Genomic DNA, 12,449 nt, shown 5'->3' on the forward strand with positions numbered 1-12,449 from the left:
ATTATTATAATTATGCAAAAGAAATAAAATGTACACAAGGTTCTTCCTCCAAGAAACCCATTCTGGACTCCAAAGCAGGACTCGTTTTGCATTTCCCCGCCCCTTCATTTGCATGCACCCCGCCCACTGAATCATTTATAGACTGTCCCCTCTATACGCATGCGCACTCTTGAGCTCAGCGAGTCGCGGAGAAACCTTTCCCAACCGAGAGAGGAGACCTCCTTGGCGCGTGCGCAGTGTGCTCCGCCGTCTCCAGCCAACCACTGCGCATGTGCAGAAGTAGCGGTTTCTGTTGTTCTTCGTCGGTGGTCTCTATCGGCTTCCTGTTTGGTGGAGACTGTTTCCGGGGCGAGGTCGTAGCTCTTACAAAATGGCCGGTTGAGGGTGTTGTGGAGGGGCTGAAGGGACGCCCTCTCTCGGGTTTTTTTTCCCCCCTCCTCCCTTTTGGGTGAGTATAAAGGGGCATATTATGGGATGTGGGCCTCAAAGGGGAATCAGAGGCCTGCCTTGGGCCCAAGGGGAAGGAACCGCCTCCGAAGAGGCCCACCTCGCAGGGCTGTGGGTGGTTTTGTAGTCGAAGAGAAGGCTTCCAAATGGCCTTGCATACAATTGGCATCCTTTGAGGCCTGTCAGTCATTGTGACAGACACCCTGTCCCAGAGCCTGCCTTATGGAGAAAAAAGCGAGGGATAAATACAACAAAATAATTATTTATAATAATAATAATAATAATAATAATAATAATGCAGTGCTTTTAAAATTAGCCACTTTCAGTTTCTTAGAATCATAGAATCCAAGAGTTGGAAGAGACCTCATGGACCTTTATCCAGTCCAACCCTATTCTGCCAAGAAGCAGGAATATTGCATTCAAATCACCCCTGAGAGATGGCCATCCAGCCTCTGTTTCAAAGCTTCCAAAGAAGGAGCCTCCACCACACTCCGGGGCAGAGAGTTCCACTGCTGAACGGCTCTCACAGTCAGGAAGTTCTTCCTCATGTTCAGATGGAATCTCCTTTCATGTAGTTTGAAGCCATTGTTCCGCGTCCTATCATATCACCTCTCAGCCTTCTCTTCTTCAGGCTAAACATGCCCAGCTCCTTAAGCCACTCCTCATAGGGCTTGTTCTCCAGACCCTTGATCATTTTAGTAACTTGTACTTATAGAATCATAGAATCAAAGAGTTGGAGGAGACCTCCTGGGCCATTATCCAGTCCAACCCCATTCTACCAAGAAGCAGGAACATTGCATTCAAATCACCCCTGACAGATGGCCACCCAGCCTCTGTTTCAAAGCCTCCAAAGAAGGAGCCTCCACCACACTCCGGGGCAGAGAGTTCCACTGCTGAACGGCTCTCACAGTCAGGAAGTTCTTCCTCATGTTCAGATGGAATCTCCTCTCTTGTAGTTTGAAGCCATTGTTCCATTGCGTCCTAGTCTCCAAGGAAGCAGAAAACAAGCTTGCTCCCTCCTCCCTGTGGCTTTCTCTCACATATTTATACATGGCTATCGTATCTCCTCTCAGCCTTCTCTTCTTCAGGCTAAACATGCCCAGCTCCTTAAGCCGCTCCTCCTAGGGCTTGTTCTCCAGACCCTTGATCATTTTAGTCGCCCTCCTCTGGACACATTCCAGCTTAGAGTCAATATCTCTCTTGAATTGTGGTGCCCAGAATTGGACACAATATTCCAGGTGTGGTCTAACCAGAGCAGAATAGAGCATGGGGAGCATTACTTCCCCAGATCTAGAAATATATAATAAGTAAATAAATAAAAAAGTGGGATATAAATAAAACATCATAATCATATATTGGTTATTATTATTTGTTATTACTATTATATTGTATGCTTGTATGTTTTAAATTGTAATGCTTTTAATGTTAGCCGCTTTGAGTCTCTTTATGGAGAGAAAAAGCAGGATGTCAATAAACATAATAATAATAATAATAATAATTCTATCTGAACATGAGGAAGAACTTCCTGACTGTGAGAGCCGTTCAGCAGTGGAACTCTCTGCCCCGGAGTGTGGTGGAGGCTCCTTCTTTGGAGGCTTTTAAACAGAGGCTGGATGGCCATCTGTCAGGGGTGATTTGAATGCAATATTCCTGCTTCTTGGCAGAATGGGGTTGGACTGGATGGCCCATGAGGTCTCTTCCAACTCTTTGATTCTGTGACAGGCTTTTCTTGCCACGATTTTCCTGAAGAGACCGAGGGTGCATCTGCACTGTACAATTGATGTGGTTTGCCACCACTTTAACTGCCATGCTTCAATGCTATGGAATAATAAGGAGTTTTAGCTTTACATGTTCTTTTGCTGGAGATTTCCGGTGCCTCACCAAACTATGAATTCTATGATTGCACAGCATGGAGCCATGGCAGTTCACATAGTGTAAAACTGCATTCATTCTGCAATGTAGATCAGGCCTGAGTCAACCCGGCTGTTAGGAATTGTGGGAATTGAAGTCCAAAACACCTGGAGCCCATAGTTGGCCCAGGCCTGGTGTAGATGCACCCAGGTGACCAAGAAGAGAATAATATCAAGCCTCTCCTTCTGCCTTATTGCTTTGCTATTGTTTGCACAGCGATAAAGGTTTTTCTTTCTAATCTCAAGACTTGTTTTCAACTCATCTTTTCAGAGGGATGTCATCACAGCCAAAGTTTTGTTTGTCTAATGACTACAATTGAGGCGGCATTCCTTGTCTGACATGTTTGCATTTCTGCCCCTCCCGGCCTTTTCTTTAGAAGTCCACACCCAAATGAGTTCACCCAGAGATAACATTTAAGGTGTTTTAATATGCGCACGAGAGTGCTATTTAATAGTCAAGAATTATACTATATCTTGAGCAGTTTTCAATGCCATATGTTGGGAGCTCTGCTTATCTGTCCTCAGATTAGCAAATGGCACCTTGAAGACTAAATACGTTTTATTATGACTTCTTAAATGCAATGCAAGAGAGTGTTTGCCAGATAAAGCATGTAATTATGTCATTATCCTTTGACATGCCTATTCCCTTGGAAACCCATAGGTTCATAGTTTAAACAGAAACAATCCTTTTATTATTAACTAGCCGTCCCCTGCCACGCGTTGCTGTGGCCCACATGGGGGTTCTGTGTGGAAGGTTTGGCCCAATTCTATTGTTGGTGGGGTTCAGAATGCTCTGTGATTGTAGGTGAAATATAAATCCCAGCAACTACAACTCCCGAATGTCAAGATTCTATTTTCCCCAAACTCCAGCAGTGTTCACATTTGGGCATATTGAGTATTCGTGTCGAGTTTGGCCCAGATCTATCATTGTTTGAGTCCACAGTGATCTCTGGATGTAGGTGAACTACAACTCCCAAACCAAAGGACGGTGCCCACCAAACCCTTCCAGTATTTTCTGTTGGTCATGGGAGCCCTGTGTGCCAAGTTTGGTTAAATTTCATCGTTAGTGGGGTTCGGAATGCTCTTTGACTGTAGGTGAACTATAAATGCCAGCAACTACAACTCCCAAATGACAAAATCATTTATTTTGAGTGAAGGACATACATTGGGTTGTTAGGTGTCTTGTGTCCAAATTTGGTGTCAATTCCCCCAAGTGGTTTTTGAGTTCTGTTAATCCCACAAACAAACATTACATTTTTATTTATATAAATAATAATAATAATAATAATAATGTGCTGTTTCAAATACTTTAAATGTTGTTGACAGCTGCTATGCGTATACACAGTTTTCATACTAAAACTAATTTGTAGTAGTAGTAGTAGTAATGTGCTTCTCCCAAGTATTTTAAATGTTATTGAGATTTACATCGCTTATACACAATTTCAATAATAAAAAAACAACAACATAATTCAGCATGGGCCTGGGAACATCTTTCATGAATAAAAATGCAAAGTTTGAATATGTTGAGACAGAAGTGGGTCTCTTTCTCCTGGTAAAAGGAATACAGGATTTTAAGATATTAGTAGTCAGAAAAGGAATATTATGGCACTTAAAATATAATCCACAAACACACAAAAGGAAATAAAGTCTTGAAAGATTTTGCAGGAATCTTTAGAATGTAGGATTGCAGTCTTTGAATACTGGACATATAGGAGCCCCTGGTGGCACAGCGGATTAAACCGCTGAGCTGCTGAACTTGCTGACCGAAAGGTTGGTGCTTCGAATCCGGGGAGCGTGAGCTCCTGCTATTACACCCAGCTTTTGCAAACCTATTATTATTATTATTAACTTTATTTGTACCCCGCTAACATCTCCCGAAGGACTCGATGCGGCTGACAAAGGCCAAGGCCCTCAATAAAACAACAACATAACAATACATTATATAATGCTATGGAATAAACCTAGTAGTTTGAAAACACGCAAATGTGAGTAGATCAATAGGTATCACTCCTAAACTACGTACTTCATTATGATTTTATCTCTTTCGTTCTCTTTCTTCCCTTCTCATAGGGGAACTGGTCCTTGTTGCCTTCCGCTGCTTGTCAGCTGTTGACTGTATGATTTGATGTCTCTTTAGCTAGTGAAGCAGTGTTCCATGTGTAGTTGTCTTTCCTTTCCCAGTTCCTCTTCCCTTTAACTTTGATGTGTCAACAGCATATGTGCCTGTAGTGTCTCAACAACTCTTTCTTTTAATGTGCCCTCTTTTCTTAGAAATGGAGATGAACACCCACCCAGAATCGGACATGATTGGCCTTAATGTCAGAGGAAACCTTTACCTTTTTATACTGGATATAGTATTACATTTTCCCTGCCCTTTGCTTTTTCTTTATGTGTCTTAAATTGGGTTTTACTGTCATATTACATTCAAAGAGGCTTTCCAACACCTTTGAGAGAAGGCAGTTGGTAACGTAAGCTTTTATAGACTCAAATTCACATCATTTGCATGGATTGTCGTGCCAAAAGTGTGGATTTTAATGGCTATGAATGAGTGGGTTGTGTGTGAATAGCACCCCAAATGCAAAACTTGTGGGTATTTTGATGAGGTGACAAGATCAGTTTCAAGAATGATCAGCAGACATTGGGGTGATGTAGACTTTGTATGTAGAGATTTATCCCTGTTGAACATGGTGATTTACTAAGAATGAAAAAGCATATTCCTGTCTGAAGAGAGATGTGATAGATGTACACACTGAGATACTTACGTGATCCCTCGTTGTCCGAGTAGGATTTTCTTCCAGGGTGGGTCCGTAGGTGTCTATGGAGCCCTATTCTTGATCTGCATTGTCACCCACAGTGAGGGCATTGGTTTCCAGGTGGAAGGCGGTCCTGGTCGGGGTTGGCTTGACGCGCCTTCCTCTTGGCACGTTGAAAGCCCTCCATTCGTGCCTCTTTAAATTCTGCAGCACTGCTGGTCACAGCTGACCTCCAGCTGGAGCGCTCAAGGGCCAGGGCTTCCCAGTTCTCAGTGTCTATGCCAGAATTTTTAAGGTTGGCTTTGAGCCCATCTTTAAATCTCTTCTCCTGCCCGCCAACATTCCGTTTTCCATTCTTGAGTTCGGAATAGAGCAACTGCTTTGGGAGACAGTGGTCAGGCATCTGGACAACGTGGCTGGTCCAGAGGAGTTGATGGCGGAGGACCATCGCTTCAATGCTGGTGGTCTTTGCTTCTTCCAGCAGGCTGACATTTGTCCGCTTGTCTTCCCAAGAGATTTGCAGGATTTTCCGGAGGCATTACTGATGGAATCGTTCCAGAAGTTTCATGTGACGTCTGTAGACTGTCCACGTTTCGCAGGCATATAGCAGGTTTGGGAGGACAATAGCTTTATAAACAAGCACATTGGTTTCCCTACTGATGTCTCGGTTCTCAAACACTCTCTGCTTCATTCGGAAAAATGCTGCACTCGCAGAGCTCAGGCAGTGTTGTATTTCGGTGTCAATGTTGACTTTGGTGGAGAGGTGGCTGCCAAGGTAACGGAAATACAACATTAAGCTGTATCTGGCATTGGAGAGGGATTGGCTGGTGACTGCTGGAAGAAGACTTTGGTTTTCTCGATGTTCAGTGACAGGCCGAGCGTCTCGTATGCTTCTGCGAAGGTGTTTAGAGTGGCTTGTAGGTCTTCTTCTGAATGTGCACAGACGACACACTGAGATATATATGCAAAACAAATGAACATGATAAAGAGAGAAAACATGAATAAACATGAACCCTGTATGTGAATGTTGTACCGATTTTACTTCATGCAAATTACTGTACTGTTTTGAGGGCTAGTAAAACAGTAAGTCTTTGTAGTTTCTTAAGTAAATACATGGCACTCTAAATGCACACATTCTCATATAATTTTGGATGCTAAGCAAAAGCAGTCTTGACTAATATTTGGAGAGCTAGTAGAATGCAGTTTCCTAAGTCCCTTCATATTAATGTTGCCTCAATAATTTATAAATGTCCTTCTCAAAACCCTTGTAAGCTCAACCTTCCACAGTTGCTGTGGCCCCTGTTTTGCTTGCTACAGCATAGGCAATATCCTAGGATTCAAAGTAACTGTGCTGCTGACGCCCTGGATGTATTGAAAGGCCTTTGTGTTTGCTTTGCAGAGGAAGGAAGGGGTTGCAGAAGCGTGACTTGCAGTAACGGATGTTGCATGGAAAGCTGGTGTCCTGGAAAAACAGACAGTTTTTTGCTTTTCAGGCATGGGGGCAGGGAGAATCTTGGAAGTTAATAAGAAAGGGAAATTGCGCTCATTTTGAAAACAGCCATCAGATAGAATAATTAATACTTTGCATATAGAACAGGGGTCCTCAAACTTTTTAAACAGAGGACCAGGTCACAGTCCCTTAATCTGTTGGAGGGCCAGATTATAATTTGAAAAAACATTAATGAATGATTGAAGAGATTGTGTGGGTTCGTACACAGAAATGTGGTCAAGCAGATACGCGGTCCCAAACCGTTCAGGGCTTTGTAGGTAAAAACCTGCACCTTGAATTGGGACTGGAAAATGAATAGCAGGCAGTGGAGCTCCTTAAACAGGAGGGTTGACCGCTCTCTGTAAGAAGCACCAGTTAGTAACCTGGCTGCCGCCCGTTGTACCAATTGAAATTTCCGGGCTGTTTTCAAGGGCAGCCCCACGTAGAGTGCATTACAGTAATCCAGTCTGGAGGTGGCTAAGGCATGGACCACCCTGGCCAGATCCGACTTCATGAGGTATGGTCGCAACTGGTGCACGAGTCTTAATTGTGCAAAAGCCCTCCCGGCCACTGCCAATGCTTGAGCTTCAAACGTAAGTGATGAATTCAGGAGGACACCCAGACTGCAGACCTGTGACTTCAGGGGGAGTGCAACCCCGTCCAGCACAAGTTGCCACCCTATACCCCAATCCAGTTTACGATCGACCAGGAGGACCTCTGTCTTGTCCACTCCACTGTTACTCGAACTCCACTGGCTGCCGATTAGCTTCCGAGCACAATTCAAAGTGCTGGTGTTAACCTATAAAGCCCTAAACGACTCCGGCCCTGTTTACCTCTCCGAACTTATTCTCCCCTACGAACCATCAAGACCACTAAGATCGTCTGGAGGGGCCCTGCTCTTGGTCCCACCGCCTGCACAAGCACGGCTGGTGGGGACGAGGGACAGGGCCTTCTCGATGGTGGCCCCTCGACTTTGGGACTCCCTGCCATTAGAGATCAGAACTGCCCCCTCCCTCATGACGTTCAGGAAACTAACAAAGACCTGGTTGTGGAATGCGGCATTTGACAACTGATTTAATTCTTTGCCCACATGAAAGGAGGATGATGAATGGGATTATGATGGTGTCGGACGATTTGGCTCTTTTAACTGTGATGATAATGTTTTAATGTGTATAGTGCTGATATTTTAATCGTGTTATGAAGTGGCATTGTGTTGTTATTGTATATTATTGTATGTTATAGCGATCGACCAGGTCGTCAACAGGAAGTGCCCCAAGATTCCTCAGGAATCCGTCCGGATCCATCAGTCTCCTGACTGATGGATCCGGACGACGTGACATTATTCTGAGCCTTTCTTGAAATATCAACACTTTTGCAATCTGTATGTAAAGGCTGAATGCAATGCAATGCTCAGCAGGAAACCCATCACACAATTGACTTAATTTTCCCTGTCTCTTTGCCATAGTTCTGTGTTTTTATGTTCCTGGAGGCTCTGAAATGCCTGTCTGGTTGAGCAAGAAGGATGAGCTGTGCCAAGATTATAGCGCCTTGGGTTATGTTGTGAGGCACGGAGCCAAAATCTTATCCATCATCTATGTTTAAATCACTGTCTTGTGGTATGTTGGGTTGGGTGGAGTGGAGAAATTGTGAAATCTTCAGCATGGTTTCCTAGATTCCAGTGTGAAAGTAGTCCTGATGGAGAACTTGCAAGACGTTTTACTGTCTGAGGCAAAACATTGAGCTTCACTGAGGGCCAAAGCAGAGAATGGCAACCAGGGACCCAGCATCATAGAATCATAGAATCAAGCCAGGCCTCATCGTCCCCCATTCTGTATTTTTGCATTTCGTTTTTCCTGCCAAAGTGGAGTCTTTTGCATTTGTCACCGTTGAACTTCATTTTGTTAGTTTGGCCCATCTCTCCATGTGTAACTCATGACTTCCCAGCAAGATGTTTTTGGTTCATGAGTAGTGCTGAGAAGAAAAAAAAACTTCTATTCAAACACACTTATGTTTTGCAGTTCTTCACATCTAACACGAAAAGGAGGAAATCTGGATCAGTCAGAAGCAGCCTCAGCTTTTGAGGCGACGCTTAGGATGGAAGGAGTTGAGCTGAAGGAGGAGTGGCAAGATGAAGATTTTCCAAGGTAAAGACTAGCTATGGCAAGGTGTGATTTGCTGTAAAACATGCTTGTCAGAATATTACATATTGTATATACTAGAGTATAAGATGATCCGAATATAAGCCGAGACACCTAATTTTACCACACAAAAAAACTGGGAAAAGCAGCAGCTACTGGTACATTTCAAAATAAAAATAGATACCTATAAAATTTATTTGTTTGTTTGTTTACAACATTTATATGCTGCCCTTCTCACCCCGAAGGGGACTCAGAGCAGCTTACAAGATATATATATACACACACACACTCACACACACATATATATATACACACACACATAAATACATACACACATATACAAACAATATATTATATTATGAGCATAGTACAATCTATATATATATATAAATGCTCTGTGCATAATGAGTACCTTAAAAACAAAAGAACCAATGAATGAAATCACACCAAATTTGGCAACAAAACATCTCACAACACAAAGATTGACCATCACTCAAAAAATTATGATTTTGTCATTTGGGAGTTGTAGTTGCTGGGTTTTATAGTTCACCTATAATCAAAGAACATTCTGAACTCCACCAACGATTGAATTGAACCAAACTTGGCACACAGGACTCCCATGACCAACAGAAAACATTAGAAGGGTTTGGTGGGCATTGACCTTGAGTTTTGGAGTTGTAGTTCACCTACATCCAGAGAGCACTGTTGACTCAAAAAAATCTAGAAACAGTGACACATGGTTTATCAATATTTCGACAATATTTCGAAATATTGATAAACCATGTGTCACTGTTTCTGATGTTGTTTATGAAATTACATTCAATGTAGAAATTCTTAGAATATAGAAATTGTGATTGGCAATCTACAGTTTTTGCAATTGTTGTTATAGATATCTGTGCATGTTACAATCAAAAAAATCTAGACCAAACTTGGCATGAATATGCAATATGCCCAAATATGAACACAGATGGAGTTTGGTGGAAATAGACCTTAACATTTGAGAGTTGTAGTTACCGGGATTTATAGTTCACCTACAATCAAAGAGCATGCTGAACCCCACCAATGACAGAATTGGGGCAAACTTCCCACACAGAACTCCCATACTTAAGGCCTTCCAGTCCAACTCCCTTCACCAGGGCAAGAAAACGTAATCAAAGCCCTCCCAACAAACAGCCATCCAGCCATAGATAGAGATAGATAGATATGATTCATGCACACACAGAGATATAGTATCATGTATTTAAAGGGACCCCTAAAGAAGGACAATTCTATGTTGCATGTTCCAGAGTGGGCAAATCAGACAATCTCCACATCAACACTGACAAAGAAGCAGCAAGAAATACTGTTTACCCACAAGCAGAAAGAAATTACATATATTAGAAACCAAAATAATTACTTTATTTTCCAGATCACTAGACTGGGCCACAGCAACGCATGGCAGGGGATGGCTAGTTTCAAAATAAAAATAGATACCAATAAAACGTATTTATTTATAACATTTATATGCCGCCCTTCTCACACCGAAGGGGACTCAGAGCGGCTTACAAGAGATATATACATACAATATTATATTATTAGCATAGTACATTTTCAGTATTATATATTACAATATTGTACTATACCATTATATTGTAATATTATTACTAATATTACATGTAATATTAAATACATAATTATAATATTGTATTAATATTAGTAGTATTATATTGACATTAATTGAGGCATCAGTAAGTCAAATGTTTTTGAACGTTTACATAAAACCGTAATCTATATAAATAAAAATGTAATATTTGTTTGTGGGATTAACATAACTCAAAAACCACTGGATGAATTTAAACCAAATTTGGACACAATACAGCGATCAGACCAACGAGTGATCATCACTCCTCAAAACAGTGGAAGACACAGCGGAAGGGACTTTAAAAGCCAAAAAAATAAAAAATACATTACAACGCATGTGCAAAACAATATATATATATATATACACACACACACACACACACCCAAAATCACATACACAGACTGGGCCACAGCAACACGTGGCAGGGGACGGCTAGTTTAAGATAAGACTGTCCAACTCTGATTAAACCATTATTCTAACCTTCAAGGTAAATGTGCTTATGGATCCTTCCAATAATAAAGATAGTAAAATAATAAATGTAATAATAACAGTAGTAATAGAGTAAAATAATACATGTAATAACAATAATAGAGAAGAAGAAGAAGAAGAAGAGAAATAAACAGAGGCTGGATGGCCATCTGTTGGGGGTGCTTTGAACATGATTGTCCTGCAGGGTTGGACTGGATGGCCCATGAGGTCTCTTCCAACTCTATGATTCTATGAATAGTAATAATAACAGAGTAAAATAATAAATAACTTTGACTCAAGTATAAGCCAAGGGAGGTTTTTTTCAACCTAAAAAAGGACCAAAAATTGGCTTATACTCAAGTATACGTGATACCTTTGTAATGTTTAGCAGTCATAAGATGTACAACTGAGAAAGACTCTGCCTTTTTAAGTTTGAGTGCATTTGTATGGCAATTTGAAGATGGCTTTCTTTACCATAATGCTGGAGATGCCCTGCTTGATTTATCTCTCTAGCATGACACCAGTAGAACATAGTGGAGGACTTAAGAGATTCCTAAAGAGAATATCAAATCTGCAGAAGCCATTGTGAAGGGAAGACCATTAATCCCTTTGTGCTGGCTTCTAGTCAGACTGCTCCGAATAAGTGTCCAGGCATAAAAGTGTGTCCACACATAAAAAAGTGTGACAGTTCAAGGGAAAAGTGGGGAGAGGGGGAGAACTACATTCCTGTAGCCCTTTCAAGCCTTTTCATCTCTGTATGTTGAGCCTTCTCAAGATTGGTCTTGATTCTCCATTCCAGGCCTCTGCCAGAAGATGATCACATGGAAGATTTGCCAGATTCTTCAGGAGAAGGGGACCAACCAGGTAAGATTTGGTCTAAACTAAGGGCTAAGAACCAATTCCAGCCCCTATGGGCCACCAATGCTTCCTCTTCATCTTTCATCTTCATGGAGTGCCACAAGCAGGGTTCCGTCCTGGGCCCGATCCTGTTCAACATCTTTATTAATGACTTAGATGAAGGGCTAGAAGGCAGGATCATCAAGTTTGCAGACAACACCAAATTGGGAGGGATAGCCAATAGTCCAAAGGACAGGAGTAGGATTCAAAACAATCTTGACAGATTAGAGAGATGAATGGCCGAAACTAACAAAATGAAGTTCAACAGTGACAAATGCAAGATACTCCACTTTGGCAGGAAAAACGAAATGCAAAGATACAGAATGGGGGACAATGCCTGGCTCGAGAGTAGTACGTGTGAAAAAGATCTTGGAATCTTTGTGGACAACAAGTTAAACATGAGCCAACAATGTGATGTGGCAGCAAAATAAAGCCAATGGGATTTTGGCCTGCATCAATAGGAGCATAGTGTCTAGATCTAAGAAAGTAGTGCTACCCCTATATTCTGCTTTTGTTAGACCACACCTGGAATATTGTGTCTAATTCTGGGCACCACAATTGAAGAGAGATATTGACAAGCTGGAATGTGTCCAGAGGAGAGTGACTAAAATGATCAAGGGTCTGGAGAACAAGCCCTATGAGGAGCGGCTTAAGGAGCTGGGCATGTTTAGCCTGAAGAAGAGAAGGCTGAGAGGGGATATGATAGCCATGGATAAATATGTGAGA

General features: G+C 41.9%; 1 protein-coding gene across 3 annotated transcripts in view; it reads left to right on the forward strand.

Annotated features, from left to right (window-relative positions):
• The first annotated feature begins 283 nt into the window (after positions 1-283).
• Positions 284-12,449, forward strand: part of BNIP2 (BCL2 interacting protein 2) — a 46,525-nt gene continuing 34,359 nt past the window's right edge. For 2 of the 3 annotated variants that reach the window (XM_060755798.2, XM_060755799.2), the window contains exons 1-3: positions 284-448; positions 8,618-8,743; positions 11,626-11,690. In XM_060755798.2, the coding sequence (XP_060611781.2) occupies positions 8,694-8,743; positions 11,626-11,690 (115 nt within the window). In that variant the 5' untranslated portion in view covers positions 284-448; positions 8,618-8,693. The remainder of the gene's footprint in view (positions 449-8,617; positions 8,744-11,625; positions 11,691-12,449) is intronic. The other variant, XM_060755800.2, reaches the window with a different exon arrangement.

This window comes from Anolis sagrei, chromosome 9, assembly GCF_037176765.1.
Source record: "Anolis sagrei isolate rAnoSag1 chromosome 9, rAnoSag1.mat, whole genome shotgun sequence".
NCBI classification, from domain to species: Eukaryota; Metazoa; Chordata; class Lepidosauria; order Squamata; family Dactyloidae; genus Anolis; species Anolis sagrei.